Source organism: Myxocyprinus asiaticus, chromosome 28 (genome assembly GCF_019703515.2).
Source record: "Myxocyprinus asiaticus isolate MX2 ecotype Aquarium Trade chromosome 28, UBuf_Myxa_2, whole genome shotgun sequence".
NCBI lineage: Eukaryota > Metazoa > Chordata > Actinopteri > Cypriniformes > Catostomidae > Myxocyprinus > Myxocyprinus asiaticus.
In genome coordinates this window covers 21,600,409-21,626,982 of record NC_059371.1, presented here as the reverse complement: position 1 = coordinate 21,626,982, position 26,574 = coordinate 21,600,409, and the positions used below count along the sequence as shown (strand labels likewise).

Below are 26,574 nucleotides of genomic sequence, written 5' to 3'. Positions count from 1 at the left end.
AGCTTGCAGGTTTTTTTTTTTTTTTTTTACAAACGTGAATTAACTAACCCAAAGTGGTGCTGGGAATTCTCGTTAGTGTTTATTAGCATATTTTCAAATTTGTGCTTTCTTAAAATTACAACTAATGTTTTTTTGTTTTTTGGGGGGGGGGGGGGTATTAGTTCGTTACTAATCTTTTTGACAAGTGGACAATCTTTGCAATTTACATTCTTATTCTGCACTGCATGTTGTGTAATGGTGAATTAATCATTTAAATGGTCTGTTGTTAACTAATGAGTTAACTTTTTTTTTTAATGAGAAACAGATACATGCTGATTCAGCAGTATTTTGAGAGCATAATATGACAGAGGTATAGATACAAAGATATTAAGGGAGCCGCATCCCCCCCGAAATTATGATTAATGGTCTACCAATATGGGTTTTTCAATGCCTGATTTTTAAAATTTCACCATTAGCACCCAGTATTGAATATTTGGTTTGATCCTTGCACAAAAGAGACTCCAATGGCAAACAGTGAAATGAGGCGTCATCATGGCCAAGATTCTGCATTACACTAAAAGAACGCCAGAGGGCAGTGTGGAGCAACAAACACAAACGTTTAAGTGGTAGTTGAACCAAGGTTAGAGCTATACATTCAAGGAGCATTTTTCTCTCTCTCTCTCTCTCTCAAAACATATACAGAAAGAGTGGAATCGCCTCAGGACATAATTAATCGCACGTGGATAAAGGATCTGGCAATTCAGAGCACGCCTCCACAAATCTATTGGCTGTTCACTTAGCTGCAATCAGACTAGACAGGCATTAACCAATATGACCACTGGGAGGCGCAAACGAGAGCAGCTGTGTTGGTTCCTCCAAGGTTTTTATTTATTTATTTTTAAACCACTTTCTCCTCCTGCTTGCTCACTGAGGACATGGACTTAAAACCTTTTAAAGCTGCTTAGTGAAATGAATCTCTTCAGCATTGTTAGGGACTATCCTAAAATGGATTTTAGAATAAAAAAAAAAACATAGTCCAATACAATATTAAATTCATTGAATTTGGCAACCAGTATAAAATGAAATAGAAAGTACTTTATTTTCAAAAGTGGGCTTTCAGGTTCATGAATAGATGTCATTCAATAAGAACAATTAGGGATTGTTCCTTAGAGTTTAGACTGGATGGCACTGTAATTTGGTAACCTGTTCTCTAAGGCCTAGGCTTTTATAACTAGCTCAGCAGGGCATTTAGTTTTATTGGGTGAAGAACCAAATGTTACTTGACTGCTTGGCATTTAGAAAATGCTGTCTGTGCAATATGATCTTGAGTACGGGGGCTTGACCCAAAACATTTGAGAACCACTGCTTTAATGAATCTTTTAAGTCAATTTGTTTAAATCAACTTGTTCGACCGATTCATTGAAAAGAAGAGATTCAAAGAATGATACGCTCACAAATCAGACATTTTACTTTGTAAGTTTTACTGTACACAAACACTAAAAAAGGGCAATATCTAGCTGACTAGATACATTTTAGAAGACAGCATAACAAGCGAAATGTATTTTCATTATAGTAATTTTCATGACTTTTCCAGCCCTTGGAAATGTTAAAACTCCCTGATAATTTCACATTTTCCATGACTTTGGGGCCCCTTTGTCATACAGCTTTGGATTTTTTTGTACAAAATTATACTGTTTGTTTGAACTGATTCTTTAAATGCATTTAAAGTCAAATCTCATGGGCTTAGTTTCATAATAATTAAGACAGACAATAAAGCATTTAAAATATTTATGTAAAGCTTACTTAATACTCAAAATAATGTTCACTCACACTCTTCAATTTTAATAGGGATCATTTATTTGTTATGCCACGCATATAGAACTAGTACTTCTCAAAAGCAATACAATACACATTCTCAGTGCTGGACATTGCAGCACAGTGAACAACTTAGCTCTTTTCTAAAAATACTCAGTGGAGCACCAGAATCACAACAACTCACAAAAAGCTAAACAAAGATCTCTCACACAACACAGAGACAATTAAAGGACTTGTACTATTTGGATACCAAAGCATAGATGGAGGTGGCAGTGTTGTCATGGAGAGCAGTGTTCCGTGTCATAGACTACAAAGCTGGACCTTTGAATTCACTGCTTTTCCGACTTATTTCCATTCTACGGGAGCTGACTTTGCGCGGCTTTATGTGTGGGAGATTACGCACGATGAACACACTAAAACCAATGGAAGGCTGCTGCTTCAAATGGGCCTCCTGAAGTTCTGGCCAGCGAAACGAGCCTTGTCACCAAGCTCCTCCTCAATCCTGCAGATGTCAAACAAATGTCAAAATCTTGAAAATTCATTTTGTTTAAACAACTTTATAATTGCAGTCTATGCTTCTTGTTAAGTGTTTGTAAAGATCGGCAAGAAGAATCTATACATAACAAAAATTCTGCATCTCTAATGAAGCTTTAAAACTATGTAAGGGATAATTATCACTAAATACACCGACAGTTTTGTGTCATCCAGAAGGGGTTTATTTTGTGATAATGACTGGCTGACTGTACATTATCCCAGTGGTTCTCATAATAAATGTACAGTCAGCCGGTCATTATCACAAAATAAACCCCTTCTGGATGACACAAGACTGTCTTCTGTTACTCAGAAAAAAACATCCAGTGAGCGGCAGTTCTGCAGATGGAAACGCCTTGTTGATGAGAGAGGTCAATGGAGAATGGCCAGACTGGTTCGAGCTGACAGAAAGGCTATGGTAACTCAGACAACCCCTCTGTACAATTGTAGTGAGCAGAATAATATCTCAGAATGTAGAACTCGTCGAACCTTGAGGTGGATGGGCTACAACAGCAGAAGATTTCCTAATAAAGTGCACGGTGAGTGTATATATATATATTATATATATATATATATATATATATATATATATCAAAAACTCTGAACTAGGAACTCTTTGGAGAACTCCTAGTGGTAAGATAAATATCTTCGTGAATACGAGCCCAGAAGTGTGCAAACAGCAAAATGAAGAGTATATTAAATGTATAAATGCAACCAAAGGTCAGCTCACCTCAGCAGCTGATTGTACTTGGCCAGGCGCTCAGACCGGCAGGGAGCACCAGTCTTGATCTAAAAAAACAACAATATTCGTTTTGATGTTCTATGCTTCCATTTATGTGAAAGAAAAATTCACAAAACAAAGAGAAAAATATTGCTGTTTCATAGGAAGTCTTTTACCTGGCCAGTGCAGAGTCCAACCACAAGGTCAGCAATGAAGGTGTCCTCTGTCTCCCCAGAGCGGTGGCTGACCATCACACCCCAGCCGTTGGACTGGGCCATCTTACAGCTAAATTAATACAAATAGAAAAAGAATACCACATTACAAACAAAACTTGTTGTTCCCCTCTAATTAATATAAACCGTATTTACTATATACACTGTAAATAAACTTTTTACAAAGTTGGTTCATATATGCATATCTATTAGAAATACTCACGCCTGCAGGGACTCGGTGACGGATCCGATCTGGTTGACCTTGAGAAGCAGGCAGTTGCAGGCCTTATCAGACACGGCTTTAGCAATGCGCTTGGGGTTGGTCACAGTGAGGTCATCACCCACCACCTGGATGTTAGTGCTGGCAGTGAAGTTGGTCCAAGCCTCCCAGTCATCCTGGTCAAATGGATCCTCAATGGAGACCACTGAGAAACATAAGAAGAAGGTTTACTGATTTTGGCTTGAGTTAACGTGAGATCATCTGTAAGTGCTATAATGAACAAACTGGAGCTACAACATCTCTTGCAATAAAAGTACTTTATACTTTAAAAGTTGCAATATACACTACAGTTTATTTACAAACACAGTATCCTAAGTATCTAGGAAACAGTTTCTTATTGTCTACTTAGTGCACATCTGGTGTGACAGCATCTATGCAGTTGTCACTGGACAGCTGAAGATCAATGTATAGTACACGCACATTGTAGCACGAAAGATCACTGACAGAAACTGACCAGGATAATCCTTGACAAAGCTCTTATAGAGGTCAGCCAGCTGGTCAGGGGTGATGTAACGGCTGGGGTCATCGGGTGACTTGAAGTCCAGGTCGTATTTGCCACCCTTGTAGAACTCAGAGGCAGCCACATCCATACCAATCACAATCTTGTCAGTGTAGCCAGCTTTGCTAATGGCATTCTTCAGCAGCTCGAGAGCTGAAAAAGAAATACAACTATGAGTATTCATAACAAATCATGAATATTTCCATGGCTTACACTATAATAGTGACAGGATGAGGCACTGATCTCCACTTAATTTAGACTTGCATTTTGAGGATATTTTCCATAACGTAATGCATAGTACGTTTGTTATACATATGCTTTTAACCTCGAGCAGCTTTTAGATGAAAGTCTTGATTCCTGTCTGATGTTTTGCAGACAAATCAACACTGAAATAACAAATAATAAGGGTAGAGAAGAGGATAAATATTTAGATGTCCATAGCACAAGTGATCCCATTAGACTTACATAGAATACATTTTTTTTCTCTTAAATTAGCAGATGTTAGGACAGCGTGTCAGCTAATGAGTTGTAGGCAGCTCAGAGGCTTTGCCTTTGAGCATTCCCAGAATTCCCAATGGAGTGGGCCACAGCTGCACAACTTACAAAATCAGCTCCCAATCAATTTCATTTATACCAATGCACCAGATCTTCATGTGAAAAGCATCAGTTGTTTAAGAGAAAAAAAATTACTTAGTTGAAGTAATGAACAAGGAATAAAGTCTCTTGGGTCTGATTTCACACTTGAGTTACTTTAGGTAATGACTCACAATAACTCAAAGATTTTGTTATTCAAATGGTCATTGTAACAGGGTCCAATGGAAAGGAGGAGGCAGGAACCAGATGAAGCATCAAAGTAATGTTTTTAATAAACTTAAACACAAAGGCACCCAAACATAAACGCATACAGGGCAGCTGCCTGTAGCTCTCTCTCTCTCTCTCCCGAACTGCCGCATCTCGTTGCACTTATCCCTCTCCTCAGCTGATTAGCCCGATCGGGGGCCGGGCATGCATAGTCACGGCCCGGCCCCGCCCTACTCCTTGTCACAGTCATATTTGAAAACTAGGTAATCTATTTAATCAGTCTATAATCAAGATAAGGGGACTGTGGCATTAATCGCATTCATCTAAAGTGTTATCTGTTCTTATCTAAGGTTGATAGCTTTCTGGGATGTAAAAGGGTAAATAGGTAGTAATTGTATGTCATCTCTCTGATTAAACAGATCATTTACCTGTAATTCCCAATGATGTTACTTTTTGTGTGGCGTTAAAGATCTATGTGGAAGGAGTCTCGTGGGCGCCACATGAGGGTCGGACGTGTGAACGGCGAGCTCTGTGCACTTTGCTGTGACGGCAAAATTGTAAAAAAAAAACAAAAAAAAAAAAAACAGTCTGTACATGGACTGTTTAGAGTTTAGAGGGATGGACGCTGGTTAGCGCTGTCGTGTGCGGGGTTAATGCACACGTTTTTCTTTTTTCTGTTTGTTTGGTTCTAGGGGAAGTTTGGGATTTGACTGTTGCTCTAATGTTGGAATGTGGTCATTATAACTTTATTTTTGTTAAACAATCTATTTTTCTAATATGTCAAAATGTCAAATGTTAATATGAGTGGATTGTCTCTCTCCACGTGGAATGTGAATGGGTTGGGGCACTCCAATAAAAGAAGGAAGGTTATTCCTTTTCTTAAACCTAAGAAATATGATATAGTGTTTCTTCAAGAAACGCATCTTTCCCCGCAGGAAGCTGAAAAATTTGGGAAGATATGGGGTGGACATGTTTTCTTTAGTGCTGGCTCAAGTAAGAGCAGGGGAGTTATTACATTGATAAGTAAACATTTACAATTCAAATATCTCAAACAGAGTAAAGATAAATTAGGAAGAGTCATTATTGTTTTAGCAGAAATTGAGGGGCAAAGTCTTATTTTGGCTAATATTTAAGTACCTAAAGTCGATGATCAGGGCTTTTTTATAGATCTCGAAGGGATGTTCAAGTCACTGGCACCCCTCATGTTATAATATTGGGAGGAGACTTTAATCTATTGATGGACTCAGTCCTTGATCATAGTGACGCAAAGTGTGTAAGCCCCCTAGAGCAACACTGACACTTCAAAGGATGTGTAAAAATCAGGGGTTTAATGTATATAATTGATTCCGTATTTTATGTCATGTTTGTATGATTTATGTATAGAATCAATAAAAACTGTTAATAACAAAAAAAAAGATCTATGTGGAAGTACAGAAGCTTTTAAATCATCTCACAGTACTGTTGTATTTACATTCTTAAAGTGTCCTAAAACATGTGGCAGTCTAGATCTAGAGTCTACATTCCTTCTTCCTGTTATCATGAAACTCCTGGCTCTCCCACCTTCTTTGTTCTCAAGGATGTTGGGGGCGAAGCCACCTTCATCACCCACATTGGTGGCATCTTTGCCGTATTTCTCCTTGATGACATTCTTCAGGTTGTGATAGACCTCGGCACCAATGCGCATGGCCTCTTTGAAGCTGCTGGCACCAACAGGCAGGATCATGAACTCCTGCATGGCCAACTTGTTGCCAGCGTGGGAACCGCCATTGATAACATTGAAGGCCTTTTGAAAACAGAGTTTGCATCCATAAATAATGTTTTTTATAGTATATGGGTCATTTCATCCAAACAGGACTAATAGAGATGCACAGATAAAAGCATTTTGCCCAATATAGCTGATATTTATTTTATGTTATGACTAATAACCAGGACCAGATGGAATCTGCTGACTTTTTGCATATTTTCTGTGCTGATTTTGGGGAAGAATTTGCAGAATGGAGCTGAGAGCACTACATTCTTAAAGGGATAGTTCACCCATCACCATTTACTCACCCTTATGCCATCCCAGATGTATATGACTTTTTGACTGAACTCCAATGAAGATTTTTAGAAGAGTATCTCAGCTCTGTAGGTCCATACAATGCGAGTGAATGGGTGCCAACATTTTGAAGCTCTAAAAATCACACAAGTCAGCATAAAAGTAATCCATAAGACTCCAGTGGTTAAATCAATATCTTCAGTATCTATATGATATGTGTGGGTGAGAAACAGATCACTTTCACCTTTTTCTTCTTCTGTTTATGGTGATTCATATTCTCCATACATACCGCCCCCTGCTGGGCAGGGATAAATATTTCAAGCAAAAATCAACTTAAATATTGAAGTTTCTTACCCACACCTATCATATAACTTCAGAAAATATGGATTAAAACACTGGAGTTGTATGGATTACTTTTATGATGCCTTTATATGCTTTTTGGAGCATCAAAATTTTGGCACCCATTCACTTGCATTGTATAGACCTATAGAGCGGAAATATTCTTCTAAAAATCATCATTTGTGTTCTGCAGAAGAAAGAAAGTCATACACATCTGGGATGGCATGAGGGTGAGTACATGATGAGAGAATTTTCATTTTTGGGTGAACTATCCCTTGAATGGAACCTGATAGCATAATGAAATTTGCCAAAATGTTTATTTAACAAGCAAGGAGCAAGGATGTGCAGAACTCTGTGAATGTTGGCCATTCCAATTCTGCGGAAACCTGTAGTTTTCTCAGCGGAGTTCTGTGGACGCAGTTTCTTCTGGGCCTGCTGATATCCAATATGATGGTCGAAAAAAAGAATCTACTGTACAGGTGCATCTCAATAAATTAGAATGTCGTGGAAAAGTTCATTTATTTCAGTAATTCAACTCAAATTGTGAAACTCGTGTATTAAATAAATTCAATGCACACAGACTGAAGTAGTTTAAGTCTTTGGTTCTTTTAATTGTGATGATTTTGCTCACATTTAACAAAAACCCACCAATTCACTATCTCAAAAAATTAGAATACATCATAAGACCAATAAAAAAAACATTTTTAGTGAATTGTTGGCCTTCTGGAAAGTATGTTCATTTACTGTATATGTACTCAATACTTGGTAGGGGCTCCTTTTGCTTTAATTACTGCCTCAATTCGGTGTGGCATGGAGGTGATCAGTTTGTGGCACTGCTGAGGTGGTATGGAAGCCCAGGTTTCTTTGACAGTGGCCTTCAGCTCATCTGCATTTTTTGGTCTCTTGTTTCTCATTTTCCTCTTGACAATACCCCATAGATTCTCTATGGGGTTCAGGTCTGGTGAGTTTGCTGGCCAGTCAAGCACACCAACACCATGGTCATTTAACCAACTTTTGGTGCTTTTGGCAGTGTGGGCAGGAGCCAAATCCTGCTGGAAAATGAAATCAGCATCTTTAAAAAGCTGGTCAGCAGAAGGAAGCATGAAGTGCTCCAAAATTTCTTGGTAAACGGGTGCAGTGACTTTGGTTTTCAAAAAACACAATGGACCAACACCAGCAGATGACATTGCACCCCAAATCATCACAGACTGTGGAAACTTAACACTGGACTTCAAGCAACTTGGGCTATGAGCTTCTCCACCCTTCCTCCAGACTCTAGGACCTTGGTTTCCAAATGAAATACAAAACTTGCTCTCATCTGAAAAGAGGACTTTGGACCACTGGGCAACAGTCCAGTTTTTCTTCTCCTTAGCCCAGGTAAGACGCCTCTAACATTGTCTGTGGTTCAGGAGTGGCTTAACAAGAGGAATACGACAACTGTAGCCAAATTCCTTGACATGCCCCAGCCTCAGTCCATTCCTTGTGAAGTTCACCCAAATTCTTGAATCGATTTTGCTTGACAATCCTCATACGGCTGCGGTTCTCTCGGTTGGTTGTGCATCTTTTTCTTCCACACTTCTTCCTTCCACTCAACTTTCTGTTAACATGCTTGGATACAGCACTCTGTGAACAGCCAGCTTCTTTGGCAATGAACGTTTGTGGCTTACCCTCCTTGTGAAGGGTGTCAATGATTGTCTTCTGGACAACTGTCAGATCAGCAGTCTTCCCCATGATTGTGTAGCCTAGTGAACCAAACTGAGAGACCATTTTGAAGGCTCAGGAAACCTTTGCAGGTGTTTTGAGTTGATTAGCTGATTGGCATGTCACCATATTCTAATTTTTTGAGATAGTGAATTGGTGGGTTTTTGTTAAATGTGAGCCAAAATCATCACAATTAAAAGAACCAAAGACTTAAACTACTTCAGTCTGTGTGCACTGAATTTATTTAATACACGAGTTTCACAATTTGAGTTGAATTACTGAAATAAATGAACTTTTCCACGACATTCTAATTTATTGAGATGCACCTGTATATTCTTTAATTTGTTTTTTAAATTTGTATTCACACTAAGCAATCTAGAATTTTACATGCTTGTTAAATCTGGCATCGAAACAGTATACTGTACAGCAGAAAAGATGGATAATTTACTATTTTGAGCACTTTAAGAAAGGAAAGAGAACGCACAGGGACTGGGAGGATGACTTCTGGGTTGCCAGCAAGGTCAGCAATGTGGCGGTAGAGAGGGACATCTTTTTCTGAAGCACCAGCCTTGCAAACAGCCAGGGAAACGCCCAGGATGGCATTAGCACCAAACTTTGCTGCGGATTCCAAGAAGGACATTCATTAAAATATTGGATACATATTTCATGTGAATACAAACCAATGAAACCATGATAAATTACATTTTCTGTTATGGCACCTAAATGAATTGTAACTATAATGCAACTACGTATCACATTAATATGCTTACACTTGTTGTCTGTGCCATCCATATCAAGCATCAGCTTATCGATCTTCTCCTGCTCCAAGACTGACACACTCTGTTTAAGCACAAGAGATGTATTACTGGCAATATCAAACATTTTCATGTAGGATGATGTTCACACGAATTTCATTTGGCATAAAACAAATGCAACGTTATGACATTCACAGCATTGTGAGATTAGGGGGCGGTGTTCATTTCAATAACTGTCTTTAAAATAACTAAATGCTAATGTTTTCTTCTCCTCAAACATTAGTTAAAATTTAGTATTAATAAATTCACAGCAAGACATTAAATAATTTCCATCAATATGACTTACCATTCCAATTGATGCTCCCAAACTGATCTGATTCTCTCAATCAAACTAAGAAACTAAACTTTCAGTATTTCTCTTGCATATTACGGATGACCAGAGCTCAATAACACCACACATTATCAAGTTAGTAAAAGAACATATATTCCTACCTGGCTAACAAGAGCAGGTGCAATTGTTTTATTGATATGCTCAACAGCTTTTGAGACACCTAAAGGGAACAAGCAGACCATCACTGACCAAGACCAAGGAAAGGAAGAACATGCAGAGCAGACATTACTAGATGATCACAGAGAAGGTAAGTGCTGTATTATCAATGAGATGTTTAAGAGAACATCTGTGATCATCTATAAATACCTGCCATGGTTAGTCATCAAAGCAAACCCAAAGGCTCATGCTTCTGTGCTTTATCAAAAGGGTTAGGTTCCTCACTTCAGTTAATACACATACTAATTTACCTGATTACACAAAGCAGGGGCCAAGAACTCATTTACATATTTAACAGCTCTTTTCACCCCTGACAGAGGAGAAAATATGGGCGAGTCAGAAAAGACAAAGGAGGAAAAGATAAAAACACTAGTATTAATGGATAGGGTATTGAAAAAGAAATGAAGATGGTTTTTATTTAATGTATTCTGAATTTTTGAAGAAATGAAATGGATGGTTCTTATGATACATATCATAAAAATATACATATCATACACATACAGTTTGCATGTATAAATACATATGAATATTACAAATCATTTACAAATCAAGCACGATTACAAAGCTGTTATGCACAGACATATTTTTTTTAGATCTTATGCATTTAAAAAAAAAAAACTTTAGTTGTTTTGCCAAGAAATAATGTTCCCAATATAAATAAAAATCCCATAAATTGAGTTTTATTTATATAGCACCTTTAATATACTCAAGGTTGCTTATTTACAACAACAAAAGCCAAACATTCTACATATAGAATGCAGTATAGAGATTGAAAAACAAACTATGCAAACTGTATCTAGGTCGCTTTGCAAGAGCATTAAAAAAATAAAAATAAGAAAAAATAAAGACAGGATATAATAAAGGAATGGTTTCACATTGAAATACAAAATATACAACCTAAAAATTTGAAATACAAACCTTTGCCCAAAAAACGTGTCTTGTCATTGTCGCGGAGTTCAAGGGCTTCATAAATACCGGTAGAAGCACCACTGGGCACTGCAGCTCTGAAGAGACCTGCAGAACAATAAATATGTATAATCATTCACAAGTTTCCTGATACTAAAAAAAAACAACAACAACAAAAAAAAAAAACACCCTAGTATATGCTATAAAATGAATCACTTCCCAGAATTCCCAACAACAAATAATGATGTCATGGCAAATCTACCATGTTAGAAATGGTACAGAGATTACACCACAGAATCATAATGCCCACACTCTCTGAGAGCTGATCCCATGTCTATTGCAAAGTGCAATATGTAGTGAAACTTTTTCATTGACTGAAGGATTCAAGAATGGACAAACAGGGGTTTTCCTATATCACCTAACCTAAGCTTTGTGTAATAAGTGATGTAGAGGGGTTATCTGTTGTGATGTAACAGGCTGAGAGAAAGGGACAGCCCATATAACTTGAGGTTGGCACATGTGCACTACATGTTGGCACATTTCAACACCAAGTGTGGCAAATCTGCACATGCATATTCAATCAGCTCGGCTGGGTGAATATAAATCACTGCAAGAGTGTGCAAATTAAAATAGATTTAAAGCTTTAAACCAGAGACACATTGACTGTGTACTGAACCAATCATATCCACCAAGCAGTTATTTCTTCACTATTAAAAAATAAATAAAAATGTATCCCCCTTTTCTCCCAATTTGGAATGCCCAATTCCCACTACTTAGTAGGTCCTCGTGGTGGCACGGTTACTCACCTCAATCCGGGTGGCGGAGGACAAGTCTCAGTTGCCTCCGCTTCTGAGACAGTCAAGCTGCGCATCTTATCACGTGGCTCGCCGTGCATGACACCGCGAAGACTCCGCATGCGGAGGCTCATGCTACTCTCCGCGATCCACGCACAACTTACCACACGCCCCATTTAGAGCGAGAACCACTAATTGCGACCACGAGGAGGTTACCCCATGTGAATCTACCCTCCCTAGCAACTGGGTCAATTTGGTTGCTTAGGAGACCTGGCTGGAGTCACTCAGCACACCCTGGATTCAAACTCACAACTCCAGGGGTGGTAAACAGCATCAATACTTGCTGAGCTACCCAGGCCCCGTTTCTTCACTATTTTTAAACACATCAGCAAAGGTAGAGTATCAACACATGATTTACTGTATCAACACATGAAGTGTTAATACACCAATCCAGTCATTATCATATCAAGATCTTTGCCAATCCAATAATTATGGGCCAATAATGCAACACTGAGCTACACTTTGTGTTGCTTTATTTCAGCACCACCCCACACTATTTTATCAAAACACATCCATTAGGCTGCACTTAAATAAACACAGACGCATTAGATCTTGATGATTTGTCTCCATTTGTTTTTATACTTCCAGTCTGAGGCAAAGGGGAAGAGTACAGGAATGTCAGCAGACTCTACACATTTGTCACTATAAAATAGACAACCTTCATCGCTCATTTAAAAGAGGGCCAAGTAGCCAGTAACCTGGCATAGTATGCCAGCTCCCTCCCTCTGTTTTGTACATTCTGGCAGCAGAGACTTTCTACATACTTGCTCTGTTGCCAGCCATTATCTTTCAAAATGGTCATTCACTGAACTTAATTAAAATTCTAGATGTGTGTTAGAGGCCAAACTATCACCTTGTTTTAGACTAGTGTGTAAGAAAATACAAAAAGGGTTCTAAAATCAAGGTTACCAAGGTGTTCCTTTATGGCAGATTATGAAATGAAGATTAATCATTTAATCAGCTTTTATCAACATTAACAATTTATATAAGGCACAGAGAAGCAAAAAAGGTCTACATACTGTATGTACCATCCATATAGTTACTTTCTCTGTTCCTGTGCAAAGCACCCAACTGTAGCAATGCAATCCAAGTGGTATACATTACGATGGCTATTTATAACCACCTACCACCTGATACGTCGACTCCGAGCTATTGGACACCAACGCGAGGGCCTGAATAGGCAGAGAGGAGCTCAAAAGCTCACCCATGTGAAACTGCCACAGTATTCAGGCTGTACGCCCCAATAACACCACATACAATGTCAATTCCTGTCACTCTGTATTGATGTTGAGCCTGTTACGGCCTTTTCTACACAACATTTAAAGAGACAGTCAACCTGGACATTCTCTAAAACGGTGCCATTTTCGTAATTGCTGGCAGATGGTCACATGTTTCAAAATGGATGAATGGATAAAATTTAACCTAAAATCTTGATGTACGTCACAAAAAGTTCATGAACATTTAACTATTCAATGTACTGTACATATAACATTATTTGATTCTTAATTGTGTTTAAATTTCATAATGTAATGAAAAGTAATCAGCAAGTCAAATCTTTACATACTTTTAACATTGTTTTGAGCATTGTATACCTTTCTTGGTGTACAGGTCAACCTCCACAGTAGGGTTTCCACGGGAGTCAAAAATCTCACGAGCGTGAATCTTCAGGATAGACATGTTGCAGTTTCTGTGTAGAAAAGAACAAAAAGTACATGATAAGCTAAGTGGATCAACAGCCACAAAATAACAGGAATATTACATTGAGAGGGTTTACATTACACTTACAGAAGACGTTACTTTTAGTTGACGGCAACAACTGTGCGAGCCGTATTTTAGCAACTCACACACACTCACAAGCGCTTTTCGTTGAGCTTTAAAAAAGAAAAAGGCATATTCATTGCGGGGTAGAAAACCCTTAATGGAAAAAATAGCCTACTTGCTCCTTTGATTTGTTCTTTTGGGAAATGTTGGGGCCGTTCACATCGAACGCATATTTGCGTCTGTCGGTGCTGTTTTTCAATGTAATTATGTTCTAATTGGACCTATTTGACAGCTGACAGCTTGTCAGTTAAAAATAAGTTCAAAACGCGTCTCGATACACCTGCATTCTGCTTGCTGCATCTTGCGTTGTTTTAGCTTTTGGCACCAAGACCTTTATCAGAATGAACGAATGGATGATTCCCATAATAAAGGGACATCTCCCGTGGAAAGCCAATGAGCCACATTACCCGCTGCTGGCAAACGTGGCAAAAAATATTTGTGCATTTGCGCAACAAGCACTGCATCTGAATGAAGTGAGGTTTGTTGTACAACACACAATTTAATCTGATTGCACTTTATTTTTTCAGTTTCATTTTCATTTAGTAAAAATAAATAAAATTTAAAGTTTGAAATCAAGCTGCCTTGTATTATTGTGTAAGCCATTGAGCAATGAAGATTACACTATAGCACCGAGTGTCCAACTAACGGTATTACCGGTATAATCGGTTTTGAACACGGATACACATCGTTTTGAAAATTATGACATCTTGGCAAGTTTAGTATACATGTAAACACACTCATTGTCTGGTATAATATGTTCTCAAGGGGAAAAAATATACATATGATCAAGAAAATGCTGCTACTGGACAAACACAAGAATGCTTTATTCATGATAGGTTGTAAATTGGGTTAAGATGATTTAATTTAAAGTTTTTAGTTTGTCTTGGGCAACATGATCACACAGGAAGTCAGCATGTTGTTTCTGAGAGTTCTGGTACTCTAGCATTGGCCACATTATGCAACTCGCTGACAAGCATCACCTTCTATCAGACATTTTTGCATGGGCTCCATTGTATTTTCCCTATTCTGTTGCTAGACCGGAAGCCCATTGTGTCAACAGTGCAGGGGACCAGAGTTCCTGTATTGAAATCAGGAAGTGACGAGCGTTATTCAGAGGTTGCATTTTCCCCCACTAACATCAAATTTTATTCCACTGATGATTAGGTTTAGTTTTGAGGTTTGGGTTGGGGGGTACAGTTTATAACAGGGCTCTTCAACTACTTTCTTGAGGGGGCCAGATTATCCAGATGACATTTTTCCATATTTATCTTAGCTAGCACTTCTTCATAGCAAGTAACATGTTATTTAAAAAAATAAAAAAACCTTAATACTTTGCATTTATACATATTAAAATAGTCACAGGGTATACTGTATATCGAATTATAATTGTTTACGGTCTGGCCATAAATTCCTTCATAAGATCTGGCTGAAGAACAAACATGACTTATACTCGTAACTAACAAATAATTTTTTATCAACTTTACTTTGGAAAAAAGAACAATAATCATTTTAACTTTTTAGGGATATTATTTACAAATTATGAAAATTGAGGAGAAACATTTAGATCTGCTAAAGCCCTTTCACAATATCAACCCACATATGAAAATAATGGTCATGTAAAAATTTCTTGTTTACTTAAAAATGCATTTAAATGCAATTTTCTTTTTGGAAAAAAAAAAGAGAGATAAAATGTCTATTCTTCCATTTTCTCTATAAAGTATCATCCTATTTAGTGAGAAAATATCCTGCAAATATTGTGAATTTGCACACAATAGCAGTGCAGGTGCCAGATTTTTGCGCAGGTAACCATTGGCAAAAGAACAAACTTTTGTTGAGTTGATGTTGATGCTGTTCGTGTTTGAGATGGCTGACTCACAGATGTATAGAACCAAATATAATCAGTATATTTACAAGCCCAACAGACCCTGCCATTTGACACTTCAAGAAAAGTGAATAAAAGCAAATTTTCAACACATTTCTTTGAACGTTCAGTTTTCATAATCGATTTCTCTTTCGTTGCCTAAGATAGCATATGTGCTGACAACATTTCTGTAACAACTGCGGTGATAATTTTTTACATCTGTAGATTTGACCGCACCCCACAAAACTAAACAATATACTGTAAATAAATACATTTGATTGAAAAAAAAAACGCTATCAAATGCTCACCTAAATGGTGCAATCCATGTATAGTGAAGCAGTGTAACAAAACTATCGCCAGATAAGCTTAAAATTGCACTCCGGTATGGACAACTTATGACGGCTGAATGCTGTTGCATGCGCCAATGAGTGTTGTTAAACTCAACGCTGATTGCTGAGGCTTGTGCATATGAACGCTGAGTTTTGCACAGAGAGCGCTCTGGTATTTCAGATGGCGAGACAATTTGATCAAAATTCAGTTGGACGGCCAGACAAAGATAACTGGCGGGCCACCAGTTGACTAGCCCTGGTTTATAAAATATGCATTTCTCTTCACTGTATTACAGACTGTAAAGCTGAAAACAACTTGCTTCACAACTTGGTTTTGGAGCCCCTCTGTGGACATTTCACCTGGAAAGTGGAGCTCACATGTGCCCAACACTGACTGCTTTGGCCACTGGGGGCAGTGTTTCCATTTCGGTAAGCACAGACAGATGTTAGCTAGGCTAAACAAAAGTCAACATACTGTTTCCGATTTTAATGTGAGATCAGTCTAATATTGAGATTTGAATTAATACAATAACCAATTACCAAATTATGCTTCAGTCGCATAAATGTCCGTTTAAAAATCGTATTTCTGGCCACAGCTAGTTTTGATATTAGGAAATACGGAACAAGATTTGTGGGGAATGATGTAAACTTAATGAAAAATTCCAATGAAGGTCTTATGGTGGTGATTTCCCCACAAAGAAATGACTCAACTACTCCAATATGAGTCAAAGATGAGGAAGGTACTCCACTCTTTCATCATGTTGCATCAGCACTATTTCTTTCCAAGACTAAGAGTTTCACCTTTTTTAATTACTTACAAGTTCAAACCAAGTAATCCACACCATTTTAACAGTTCAAGCAATGGCTAACGGGAGTTGAGCAAACAAACTCTTTTTATGACTAGCAGATGACTATTTCCCTCTTCAGCACCTGTCAGCACCTGTTCACCTAAAAATCAAGCTGTACTGGACATTTGGTAACATGCACCTACACTCAGCTACTCTTCAGCAGTTCAGCTTTTCATTGATCCAGGTCATTATTCATCGTGGTCATTGTTCAGTAGGGCTGAAACGATTAGTCGACATTATCGTCAATGTCAACAATAAAAAATTGTCGACAAAACTTTTCGTTGTTGAATAGTCGTTTGATCTCATTTAACGTAAAATGAGACCATATGAAACTAATGATGTCGTGCGAGAGCAGCACTGCAGTTCGTGCCTGACTGAGGAGAGGAAGAATTACACAGCTCACAGTCCAGATGCACTCTAAACTTTCCAAACAGTAGATCGCAATGTATGAGGGAATTATAATGCAAAAATACAAAATAAGTAAATACAGAAGCACTCTCATTGTGGAGCTGGAGCTGCCACTCCACTAATACGGAAGCAGATCATGTAAATAACTACAAACTCCGAAACTGGCATTTCTCTGTGCGGTCAGCGCCTCTTCTATGAGAAGTGTCCGGATCTAAGGGGGAGAGATTGAAACTGCACCCGACTGAGGCACACTCTGACACGGGGACGCTCGTCCCTCAAGCGCGCACGCTTAATGCAGCTAGATTATAACGTGATGGCTCATGACTTATTGAATCATAATATATGTGTCACTGTGCATTTTTTATCGTTAAGAAAGTTGGCAATACGCAGATTTATTAATAAGAGAGAGTTTTTTTTTTTTTTTTTGTGAGTTAAAGATGGATTGAAGTGAACAAAGGTGAGAGAGGGTAGTCTTCGCCCCATTATACACTGCAACAAAATACATTTTTGATTTGTGTTAGCTTGTTTTCCAAAATATCTAAAACTACTTTAAAACAACATACATTTTCTTTAGCAGCTATACTGCAGAAGAAAGTTTTATCTGAGAATGTTGAATATAATATTAAAAATATAAATATTTTACAATATCGAAAAATCCTTTAAAAAAAAGATGCATTCACCTGAGAAGCAGCATATAAGATATTTAGACTTGCTTTTAGAGAACAGATCTTGAATATAAGTATATTTAGTCTTTACTGCACTCGCAGAAGTATAACCAAGTGAAAAAATACACTTATATACAAAATACACTTATAAACTCGTCCTCTCACTTTCAACTGCTTTTATTTTCAGCAAACTGGGCATTCCAAATTGGAATTTGGACACAGAACGAGCAGTATGGCTGGTGGCATTGTCATGCTGGAGGGTCATGTCAGGATGAGCCTGCAGGAAGGGTACCACACGAGGGAGGAGCAGGGGTGGACTGGGAAGAAAATTTGGTCTGGGATTTTACATAGAAACTGGCCCAAAAGTTGTTGAGCAGGTTGGGGGGGTAAGTGCTGTCCTTTTCTGCATATCACGGCGCAATTTTGGGGCGCATTCTGCATAACGCGGCCCCATTTCGTGGCTGGCCCACTGGGAAAAGTCCTGGTTCTCCCAATGGCCAGTCCGCCACTGGGGAGGAGGATGTCTTCCCTGTAAAGCATAGCATTGAGATTGCCTGCAATGACAACAAGCTCAGTCCGATGATGCTGTGACACACCGCCCTAGACCATGACAGACACTCCACCTCCAAATCGATGCCGCTCCAGAGTATAGGCCTCGGTGTAACGCTCATTCCTTCGACGATAAACGTGAGTCCGACCATCACCCCTGGTGAGACAAAACCGCAACTCATCAGTGAAGAGCACTTTTTGCCAGTCCTGTCTTGTCCAGTGAAGGTGGCTTTATGCCCATAGGTGACATAGTTGCCAGTGATGTCTGGTAAGGACCTGCCTTACAACAGGCCTACAAGCCCTCAGTCCAGCCTCTTTCAGCCTATTGCGGACAGTCTGAGCACTGATGGCAGTTGTTGTTGCCATCCTGTACCTGTCCCGCAGGTGTGATATTCGGATGTACCGATCCTGTGCAGGTGTTGTTACACGTGGTCTGCCACTGCGAGGACGATCAGCTGTCCTTCCTGTGGTGCAGTCTTAGTCTTAAGCATAGCAAACATTGTTTAAACCCTTTACAATAAAGATCTGTTAAGTTATTTGGATTTTTACAAAATTATCTTTAAAATACAGTGTCCTGAAAAAGGGACATTTCTTTTTTTGCTGAGTTTATTTAAGATACATTATCTTAAAGCAAGTTTGAATATCTTATATGTTGCTTCTCAAGTAAATGTATCTTGTTTTAAGGATTTTTAGACAATTTTAAATGGAAAACAAGACAAAAACACTAGATAATAGGATTTATTTGCAGCGAATTTCTTTACGAAATTAAACTTAATAAAAGGTATTTTTTTTCCCTTTAATTCAGTGAATGTCATTTAGAGGTATTTTTAAAGGATGATTTTGTCCTCTTTTATTGTTAGTAAGCAGGTTTAATACAACCTTTTAAGTCGGGGCACAAGCTGAATAATCGGTTAAGAGCTAGTGATTAATCGTTACAATAAATCGCTGAATAGTCAAAATCGTTCTAATAATCGTTAGATTAATCGATTATAAAAATAATCGTTAGTTGCAGGCCTAATGTTCAGTTGTCAAATGAATGACAACTACCTTACACTCTATAAAATTATTTATTTTCTCAACAAACTGTGCAACCAGACAAATGATATCTCTTTTACTTGTGTAGACTGATAAAACTAACATCTTAAAATAAAACAAGTCCATATTTTCAGTGTGTAACTAAACTGTCACGAGAAAACTTTTACCACTAGAGATCACAAGATAATTTCCTCATCATCACCATATCCTGCCATGTCAAGATGGTGTGCTTACTTTTAAAACCATTACGGAAAAAAAAAAATCATCCACTTCATTTGGACCAATGGAAAATCCTGTAGCCTTAAATGTCTCTGGAAACTACCCACTGGCCACAAAACAGTGGGCTGGGTTAACTGAGACAGACAGTAACAAGTGACCCAACACCCAGTCTGGAGTGGGAATGCGTTACTCTCATTTTTAATCCAGTAACAATAAAAATAAATCAATGTAGCCTCAGAGTCATGACACTGAATATCCATAATGACCATACAAACGGTGTGGAGATAATAATAATAATAATAATAATAATAATAATAATGTTCCCTGTCACTCTTTTGACTCTGCCAGTCAAATGTGTTTAAGTGGAATAAATTATTTTATCTTAAATATGTGTATTTGCAACGGAAATGCACATTTAAGTCTCTAGTTTCAGGCCTGTAAAATATTCGGTGCAAAACCCAGACTTGCGTTGCTTTGCAAAATAAATAAATAAATAAATAAATAAATAAATAAATAAACACAGCTGAACGGATCCATGAATGAATAACTTTTGTATATATATATATATTATATATCTAACATGCTTTTGCTCTTTTAAATGAACGTGCTCTCAATCACGTAATATGACACCCCTTTAGGTCACCGAAAACAGCTCCCTCCCTCTTTAAAAATAACTCGCATCATCATGACATACAGCGACATAGATGTTGCGATGTGAAATTTAGATTCGAATAGTAACTAAATACTCCCGAGATTCAAGAGCACATCGCCGCGCAACATCACCTTCAGTATTGCATAACACGTCGAACATCACGACAGCTGACTTAATACATGACACACATGCGACAACTCTTATTTTCAGGGTTTTATTATGAATGTGTCTCATTGTTCAAATGTAAAAGCTGTTAAAATGCAAATGGCCTGTGTTCACCTTACCTTATCTGGCTTAACCAGTGCAAGGGAAGTCGAGTCCTGCCCGTTGTGCAGAGCAGAGAAGGCAGAAAGCTTCTGTTCTCGCGCACTGTTAAGTGTAGGACACTAGGAAGCTGGAAGCGCGAGAGGGATTCTCGAGCTGTGATTGGTCAGACGCACCTCACGCGGAACGAAACTGAGATTGCATGGCGAAGCGCACGTTTTCAAGCATCACGACCCCGCCTTCAAAAAGGATGCGGAAATTTTAATTCATTCATTAAATGCTTTTATTTATATTATCTCAAGGCTTTAGAATAAATGCATTGGCAGTTATTAGGTACAGTAATAGTGGATGTCGTGTTGGAACTGCGATGGACTCAGTAGTTTCATGCTTTTTGGTATGTTTTATAGTAGATACTGGTGCAGTGTGGAGTACGTGCTGAGCATCACCTACTACCAGTGATGCGTCATAGTGATGCTTTCACATCAATCACGGTTTTTTTTTTTTTTTTAACAGAGTTTACATTATGATTTATGAAATGTAGTTCGTTCCATTAACACTAGTTTTAAATGATATATTAAATTATATAAATTATATATTACTAATGATAATAATGATGACGATGACTGCACTACCATAAACAATTATAATGACAGTAGATTTATAGATAGATAAAATAGATAATATTTTTTAAATGATTCTATAATTTAATTAATAATTAATGCGTGTTTGTTGGTTTCTTCCAAGTTAATACACTTATCTTTGTCAACCAGAAAAACCCTTATTATTATTATTATTATTATTATTATTATTATTATTATTATTATTTTAAATGAGTCGTTTAAATTATTACTTTGTATCCTACCATCTGTGAAGATGGGCACAGCGGGAAAGCGTTTTTATTTACCATTGTCACACGGATATATAGAACAGGCTATATAAGTCGTCTCAATGTCATCTCCCCATTCAAAAAGCACTCAATGGACCAAGTTTTGCTGTGCAATTTCTTGCGTCGACAATGGTCTCTTTCAGTGAATGACATTGAGATAGATTACTATTGCGCCATCTTCTGGCTGCTCATCGGACGGCATCATAACATTTTACTTCAACAAGTCCTTGGACATGCAGTGTACTTTGAAGAGCTGGCATAAATTTTCCTGGTGATCTACTACAGGATTATAATAATAGCCTACTATATGGCTGAATATTTTGATTGAGTAGACATTGACATAAGTATTCAGACCCTTAAACAATTGTCTAATTTTAATGAATTAAAAATCTTATATATACAGTGTATATATATATATATATGCTTTTTTTTCTTCTTGTTTTCACATACATTACTGTGCAAACGTTTTAGGCACTTAAGATGTTTCACAAAAACATTTGTCTTAAGATGGTTATTTATATATTCAGCTATAGTGTGTCGATAGGAAAAATACTTTTTAGACTCCCAAACATTAATTTTGTAAATAGAAATGATTAGAATAGAAGAACAGGTTGCTCTGCAAGAGATGGCATTGCCCCCACAGAGTCCCCCACTGAACATCGAGTCAGTCTGGGATTACATGAAGAGACAGAAGCCACTGAGACAGCCTAAATAGATAGAAGAACTGTGGTGAATTCTACAACAATTCCAAGAAAAACTGTGTCCAGGTGTACCTAGGAGAATTGGGGCTGTTTTTAAGGCAAAGGTGGCCACACCAAATATTGATTTAGCTTTTTTATGTTTACTGGACTTTGTATGATGTTAATTGATAAATGAAAACTATTTATGGCATTACATTTGAAGACATCCTCACTATGCAACATTTTTCACAAGTGCCTAAAACTTTTGCACAGTACTGTAGTTCTTTTTAAAGTAATGGACAGTGCTATGCAGTGCCCTTGATATGGTTGACTGGAGCATCTTTCCTTCATTATCAGCTACTGAACTCTGTAAAGCCTTCAAAGTAATAGTTGACCTCTCTGACTTTTCTTACCAGTGTCCTTCACAAACATGACCTTCTTTAGACAGAGCCTTTGTTTGTTTAATGTAGACACCATATCTGATAAATAAAGCAACTGAGTTGGGACATCCCAACACTAGGATATTTTATTTGTACCCTTTTTGCTAATTTATTTATTTCCTAAAATTTATTTCCATCATCGTTGCAATGCAGAAATACACAGTTGTCTTTCAGATTCAAAACCTGAATAATGATACCAATGTGGGGGTTTTACTTTATTCAGAAAATCTGGAGGTTCATTAAAAATTCACAGTCTGATTTTCTAATTTTAAGACAAATGTGGCCTTAATAATGCAATTGTTTAAATCTTTAAACTTCACAGCTTCTGAGTCACATGACGCCGTGTGAGCATCAAATGTGTTAACAGTGAGCTCTGCGCACTTTGCTAGTTTTAATACTTATTATGACATAAACTAGTGAGATTCAATACACTCTGTTCCATAACTGTTATAGGAGGACAATATGTCAAAGAGTTCAAAATCCTCAGGCTCTGGAGACATTAAAAGACACTTACATGCTCATGCTGACACCCCTGAGTAGGCCGCGGGCCAAGGAGTCGATTTGGTCGGAGAGGTGCACGGAGTGCGGCGAGAGATGTTGAGCATGTCGGCAATGCTGATGGGGGTCGTTGCTGACTTGGAGGATCTTGCTGTGATGCATCTTTCAATCACTGCCATGGAGGCATAGTTCACTGATATGGTTACAGGAGTGGGGGATGTCGAGAGGTGGATTGATTGTCTGGAGTCATCAGAGAGGGAATTGTCTGCTGGTCCGCTGACAACCAAGGTGGATTTGGAACATGTCTGGGAGAAGTTGGAGGACATGGAAAACCGTAGCCGGTGGAATAATGTACGTATCGTTGGAATTCCTGAGGGCGAAGAATTACAGGATATGCTGAAATTCCTGGATAGGCTCTTTCCAAGTCTGCTCTACATGGCAGGCCATGGGCTGGGGGTCGAGCAAGCTCACGGGGTTCCAGTTCGGCGATTCGCGGAAGTGACAGGCCCCGATCGATTCTGGCCAGGTTTCTGAGATCATCCAATGAAAATCTTGTGTTGCGTGAGGCGAGGAGTGGGGGAAGGCTTTCTTGGAAGGACCACAGCATTTTCTTGTTCCCATACTTTGCGAACTCGACGGGATAAAACGTGATCAATTCAAGGAATGCAAGAAAATTTTACATCAACGGAAGTCGCTTTTGCACTGATATTTCCGGCCAAATTGAGAATAGATGCTAAGGATGGCCATAAAACATTCACATGCCCACAGCAAGTGATGTCCTTCATAAAGTCAATGGAGTAAGTAAGTCACCTTGTGGTACTCACGTTTGCTTGACTGTTTGAAGGTTCTGCGCGCTCTTTTTGTGCTGGTTCCGCCTAGTGGTTGGAGTTTATTTTGTAGAGAAACACACCTTTGAGACGGTTTTGTGGATGAATCTACACACTCTTTGTGCTTAGCCTGCCTATCGGCTGGAGTTTATTTTGTGGAGTATTTCTGACTAAGTCATTGGACTGAGAAAGTCATTTGCTTGCAATCATGTTGCAGCCGAATGGACTGGCTCACTGAACATTCGCTTGACTGTCTGAAGAGTCTGCATGCTCTTTTTGTGCTGCTTCCGCCTAGTGGCTGGAGTTTATTTTGTAGAATAATACACCTTTAGGACAGTTTTATGGATGAAGCTACATGCTCTTTGTGTTTATTCTGGCTATTGGCTGGAGTTTGTTTTATAGATTATCTTTTGCTGTGTAATTCTTTATCACAGAATTTGTATAGAAACACCGAACTTGAGTAATCCGACGGCAAAGCTGTCGCGGGGGTTCTCATATGCCTACATGGACTGTTTGAATTTGGAGGGATGGACGGCAGTTGGCGCTGTTTTTCTTTTTTCTGTTTGTTTGGTTCTGGGGAATGTTCGGTGTTTGACTGTTGCACTAATGTTGGAATGTGGTCTTTATAATCCTGTTTTTGACACACAATCTATTTTTTATTACATGTCAAAATGTAAAATGTTAATATGATTGGATTGTCTCTCTCCACGTGGAATGTGAATGGGTTGGGCCACCCATAAAAAGAAGGAAGGTTATTTATCTTCTTAAGCATAAGAAATATGATATAGTGTTTCTTCAAGAAACGCACCTTTCCCCACAGGAAGCTGAAAAATTTGGTTTTTTTTATAGTGCTGGCTCGAGTAAGAGCAGGGGAGTCATTACACTGATAAGTAAACATCTACAATTCAAATGTCTCAAACAGAGTAAAGATAAATTAGGAAGAGTCATTACTGTTTTAGATGAAATTCATTGACAAAGTCTTATTTTGGCGAATATTTATGCACCTAACGTTGATGATCAGGGCTTTTTTATAGATCTTGAAGGGATGTTGCAAGCCGCTGGCACCCCTCATGATATAATATTGGGAGGAGACTTTAATCTTTTTATGGACTCAGTCCTTGATCATAGTGAAGCAAAAGTGTGCAAACCCCATAGAGCAACAGTGACGCTTCACAGAATGTGTAAAAATCTTGGTCTTACAGGTATTTGGAGACTTCTGAACCCATCTGGTAGGGTCTATACATTTTTTCTTCAGTCCATAAGATTTATTCTAGAATAGATTCTTTTTTTTATATCTAAGTCCCTCATTTCATCTGTTGTTGATTGCTCAATTGGAAACATTTTAGTCTCAGATCATGCCCTGGTGTGTTTAGAGGTGTTGCCACATACGGAGAAAAATAAACATAATGGTTGGCGCTTTAATGTATCCTGTTTGCAAAATCCTGAATTCCAACAATGCTAAAGGCTGAAATCACTGTCTATATGGAGACCAACTGGTCCTCAGTATCCTCTGTGAGCATTGCTTGGGAGGCACTTAAGGCGGTTCTTAGGAGTTGGATCATACAGTATGCCTCATTCACCAAAAAATCCAAAGCACGGGGCCTGGGTAGCTCAGCAAGTAAACTGACGCTGACTACCACTCCTGAAGTCACGAGTTTGAATCCAGGGCATACTGAGTGACTCCAGCTAAATTGGCCTGGTTGCTAAGGAGGGTAGAGTCACATGGGGTTAGCTCCTCGTGGTCGCTATAATGTGTTTCACTCTCGGTGGGGCACGTGGTGAGTTGTGCATGAATGCCGCAGAGAATAGCGTGAAGCCTCCACATGCACTATTTCTCCGTGGTAACGTGCTCAACAAGCCACGTGATAGGATGCGTGGGTTGATGGTCTCAAATGCGGAGGTAACTGAGATTCGTCCTCCGCCATCTGGATTGAGGTGAGTTACTATGCCATCACGAGGGCTTAGAGCACATTGGGAATTGGGCATTCCAAACTGGGGAAAAAAAAGAGGGAAAAAAAATAAAAAAATAAAACCAAAGCACAAGAACTTGTGGAATTGAAAGGGAATATTAAAAGTGCCGAGACAGAGCTGAAGCGCCGAATGTCATCTAATGACCTCAGAGAATTGACCCGATTGAAATACAGAAATAATACTATTTTTTCGCGGAAGGTGGAGTTTTGGCTATTCAGGGCAAGACAGTCATACTTTGAGTTGGGGGAAAAGCAGAGAAGCTTCTGGCTAGATATATAAAACAGAGAGAGTCTTTTTTTACCATTCCCTCAGTGAAATCTGCTGGTGGTGAAATATTTACCTTGGCCATTGATATTAATAATGCTTTTAAAGAATTCTATCTTGATCTCTTTAGTTCCATGTTTTCATCTACTGATATAGATATTAGAAACTTTGTTGAACCATTAGAACTTCCTAAACTGACGATTGAGAAATAAATTTTCTTGATTCTGAGATAACCTTGGAGGAGCTTGGCGAGGTAAATAAGGCCTTGCCTACAGAAAAGGCTCCAGGGCCAGACAGCTTTGCCGCTGAATTTTTTTAGATCTTATGCTACAGAACTGGCTTCACTTTTTCTAAAAGTATATACAGAATCATTAAAGAA

The 26,574-nt window shown here is 38.4% G+C and overlaps 1 protein-coding gene across 3 annotated transcripts; it reads right to left on the bottom strand.

Annotated features, from left to right (window-relative positions):
- Positions 1–1,813: 1,813 nt before the first annotated feature.
- LOC127419004 (alpha-enolase-like) lies at positions 1,814–20,805 on the bottom strand. 3 transcript variants are annotated; one of them, XM_051660020.1, is made up of 13 exons: positions 20,650–20,728; positions 13,764–13,849; positions 13,571–13,665; positions 11,137–11,232; positions 10,164–10,222; positions 9,687–9,756; positions 9,401–9,534; positions 6,399–6,621; positions 3,993–4,190; positions 3,482–3,683; positions 3,223–3,331; positions 3,056–3,114; positions 1,814–2,296 (listed from the first exon to the last, which is right to left on the bottom strand). In XM_051660020.1, the coding sequence occupies exons 3-13, from the start codon at positions 13,653–13,655 to the stop codon at positions 2,233–2,235; spliced, it is 1,299 nt and encodes a 432-aa protein (XP_051515980.1). In that variant the 5' UTR covers positions 13,656–13,665; positions 13,764–13,849; positions 20,650–20,728; the 3' UTR covers positions 1,814–2,232. The 3 variants fall into 3 exon arrangements, with proteins under 3 accessions (XP_051515980.1, XP_051515979.1, XP_051515978.1); XM_051660019.1 differs by lacking the exons at positions 10,164–10,222; positions 13,764–13,849 and adding an exon at positions 10,470–10,528 and having other exon boundaries at positions 20,650–20,805; XM_051660018.1 differs by lacking the exon at positions 13,764–13,849 and having other exon boundaries at positions 20,650–20,805.
- Between the last annotated feature and the right edge of the window lie 5,769 nt (positions 20,806–26,574).

What these genes read in the sequence shown, in the direction of transcription:
- LOC127419004 (XM_051660019.1), bottom strand. Translation starts at nt 13,655, where the DNA reads ATGTCTATCCTGAAGATTCACGCTCGTGAGATTTTTGACTCCCGTGGA. An exon ending in GGATGGCACAGACAACAAGT is followed by an intron (nt 9,535 to 9,686) that starts GTAAGCATATTA and finishes TGGAATCCGCAG; the next exon opens with CAAAGTTTGGTGCTAATGCC. An exon ending in GTCACCGAGTCCCTGCAGGC is followed by an intron (nt 3,332 to 3,481) that starts GTGAGTATTTCT and finishes GTATTAATTTAG; the next exon opens with CTGTAAGATGGCCCAGTCCA.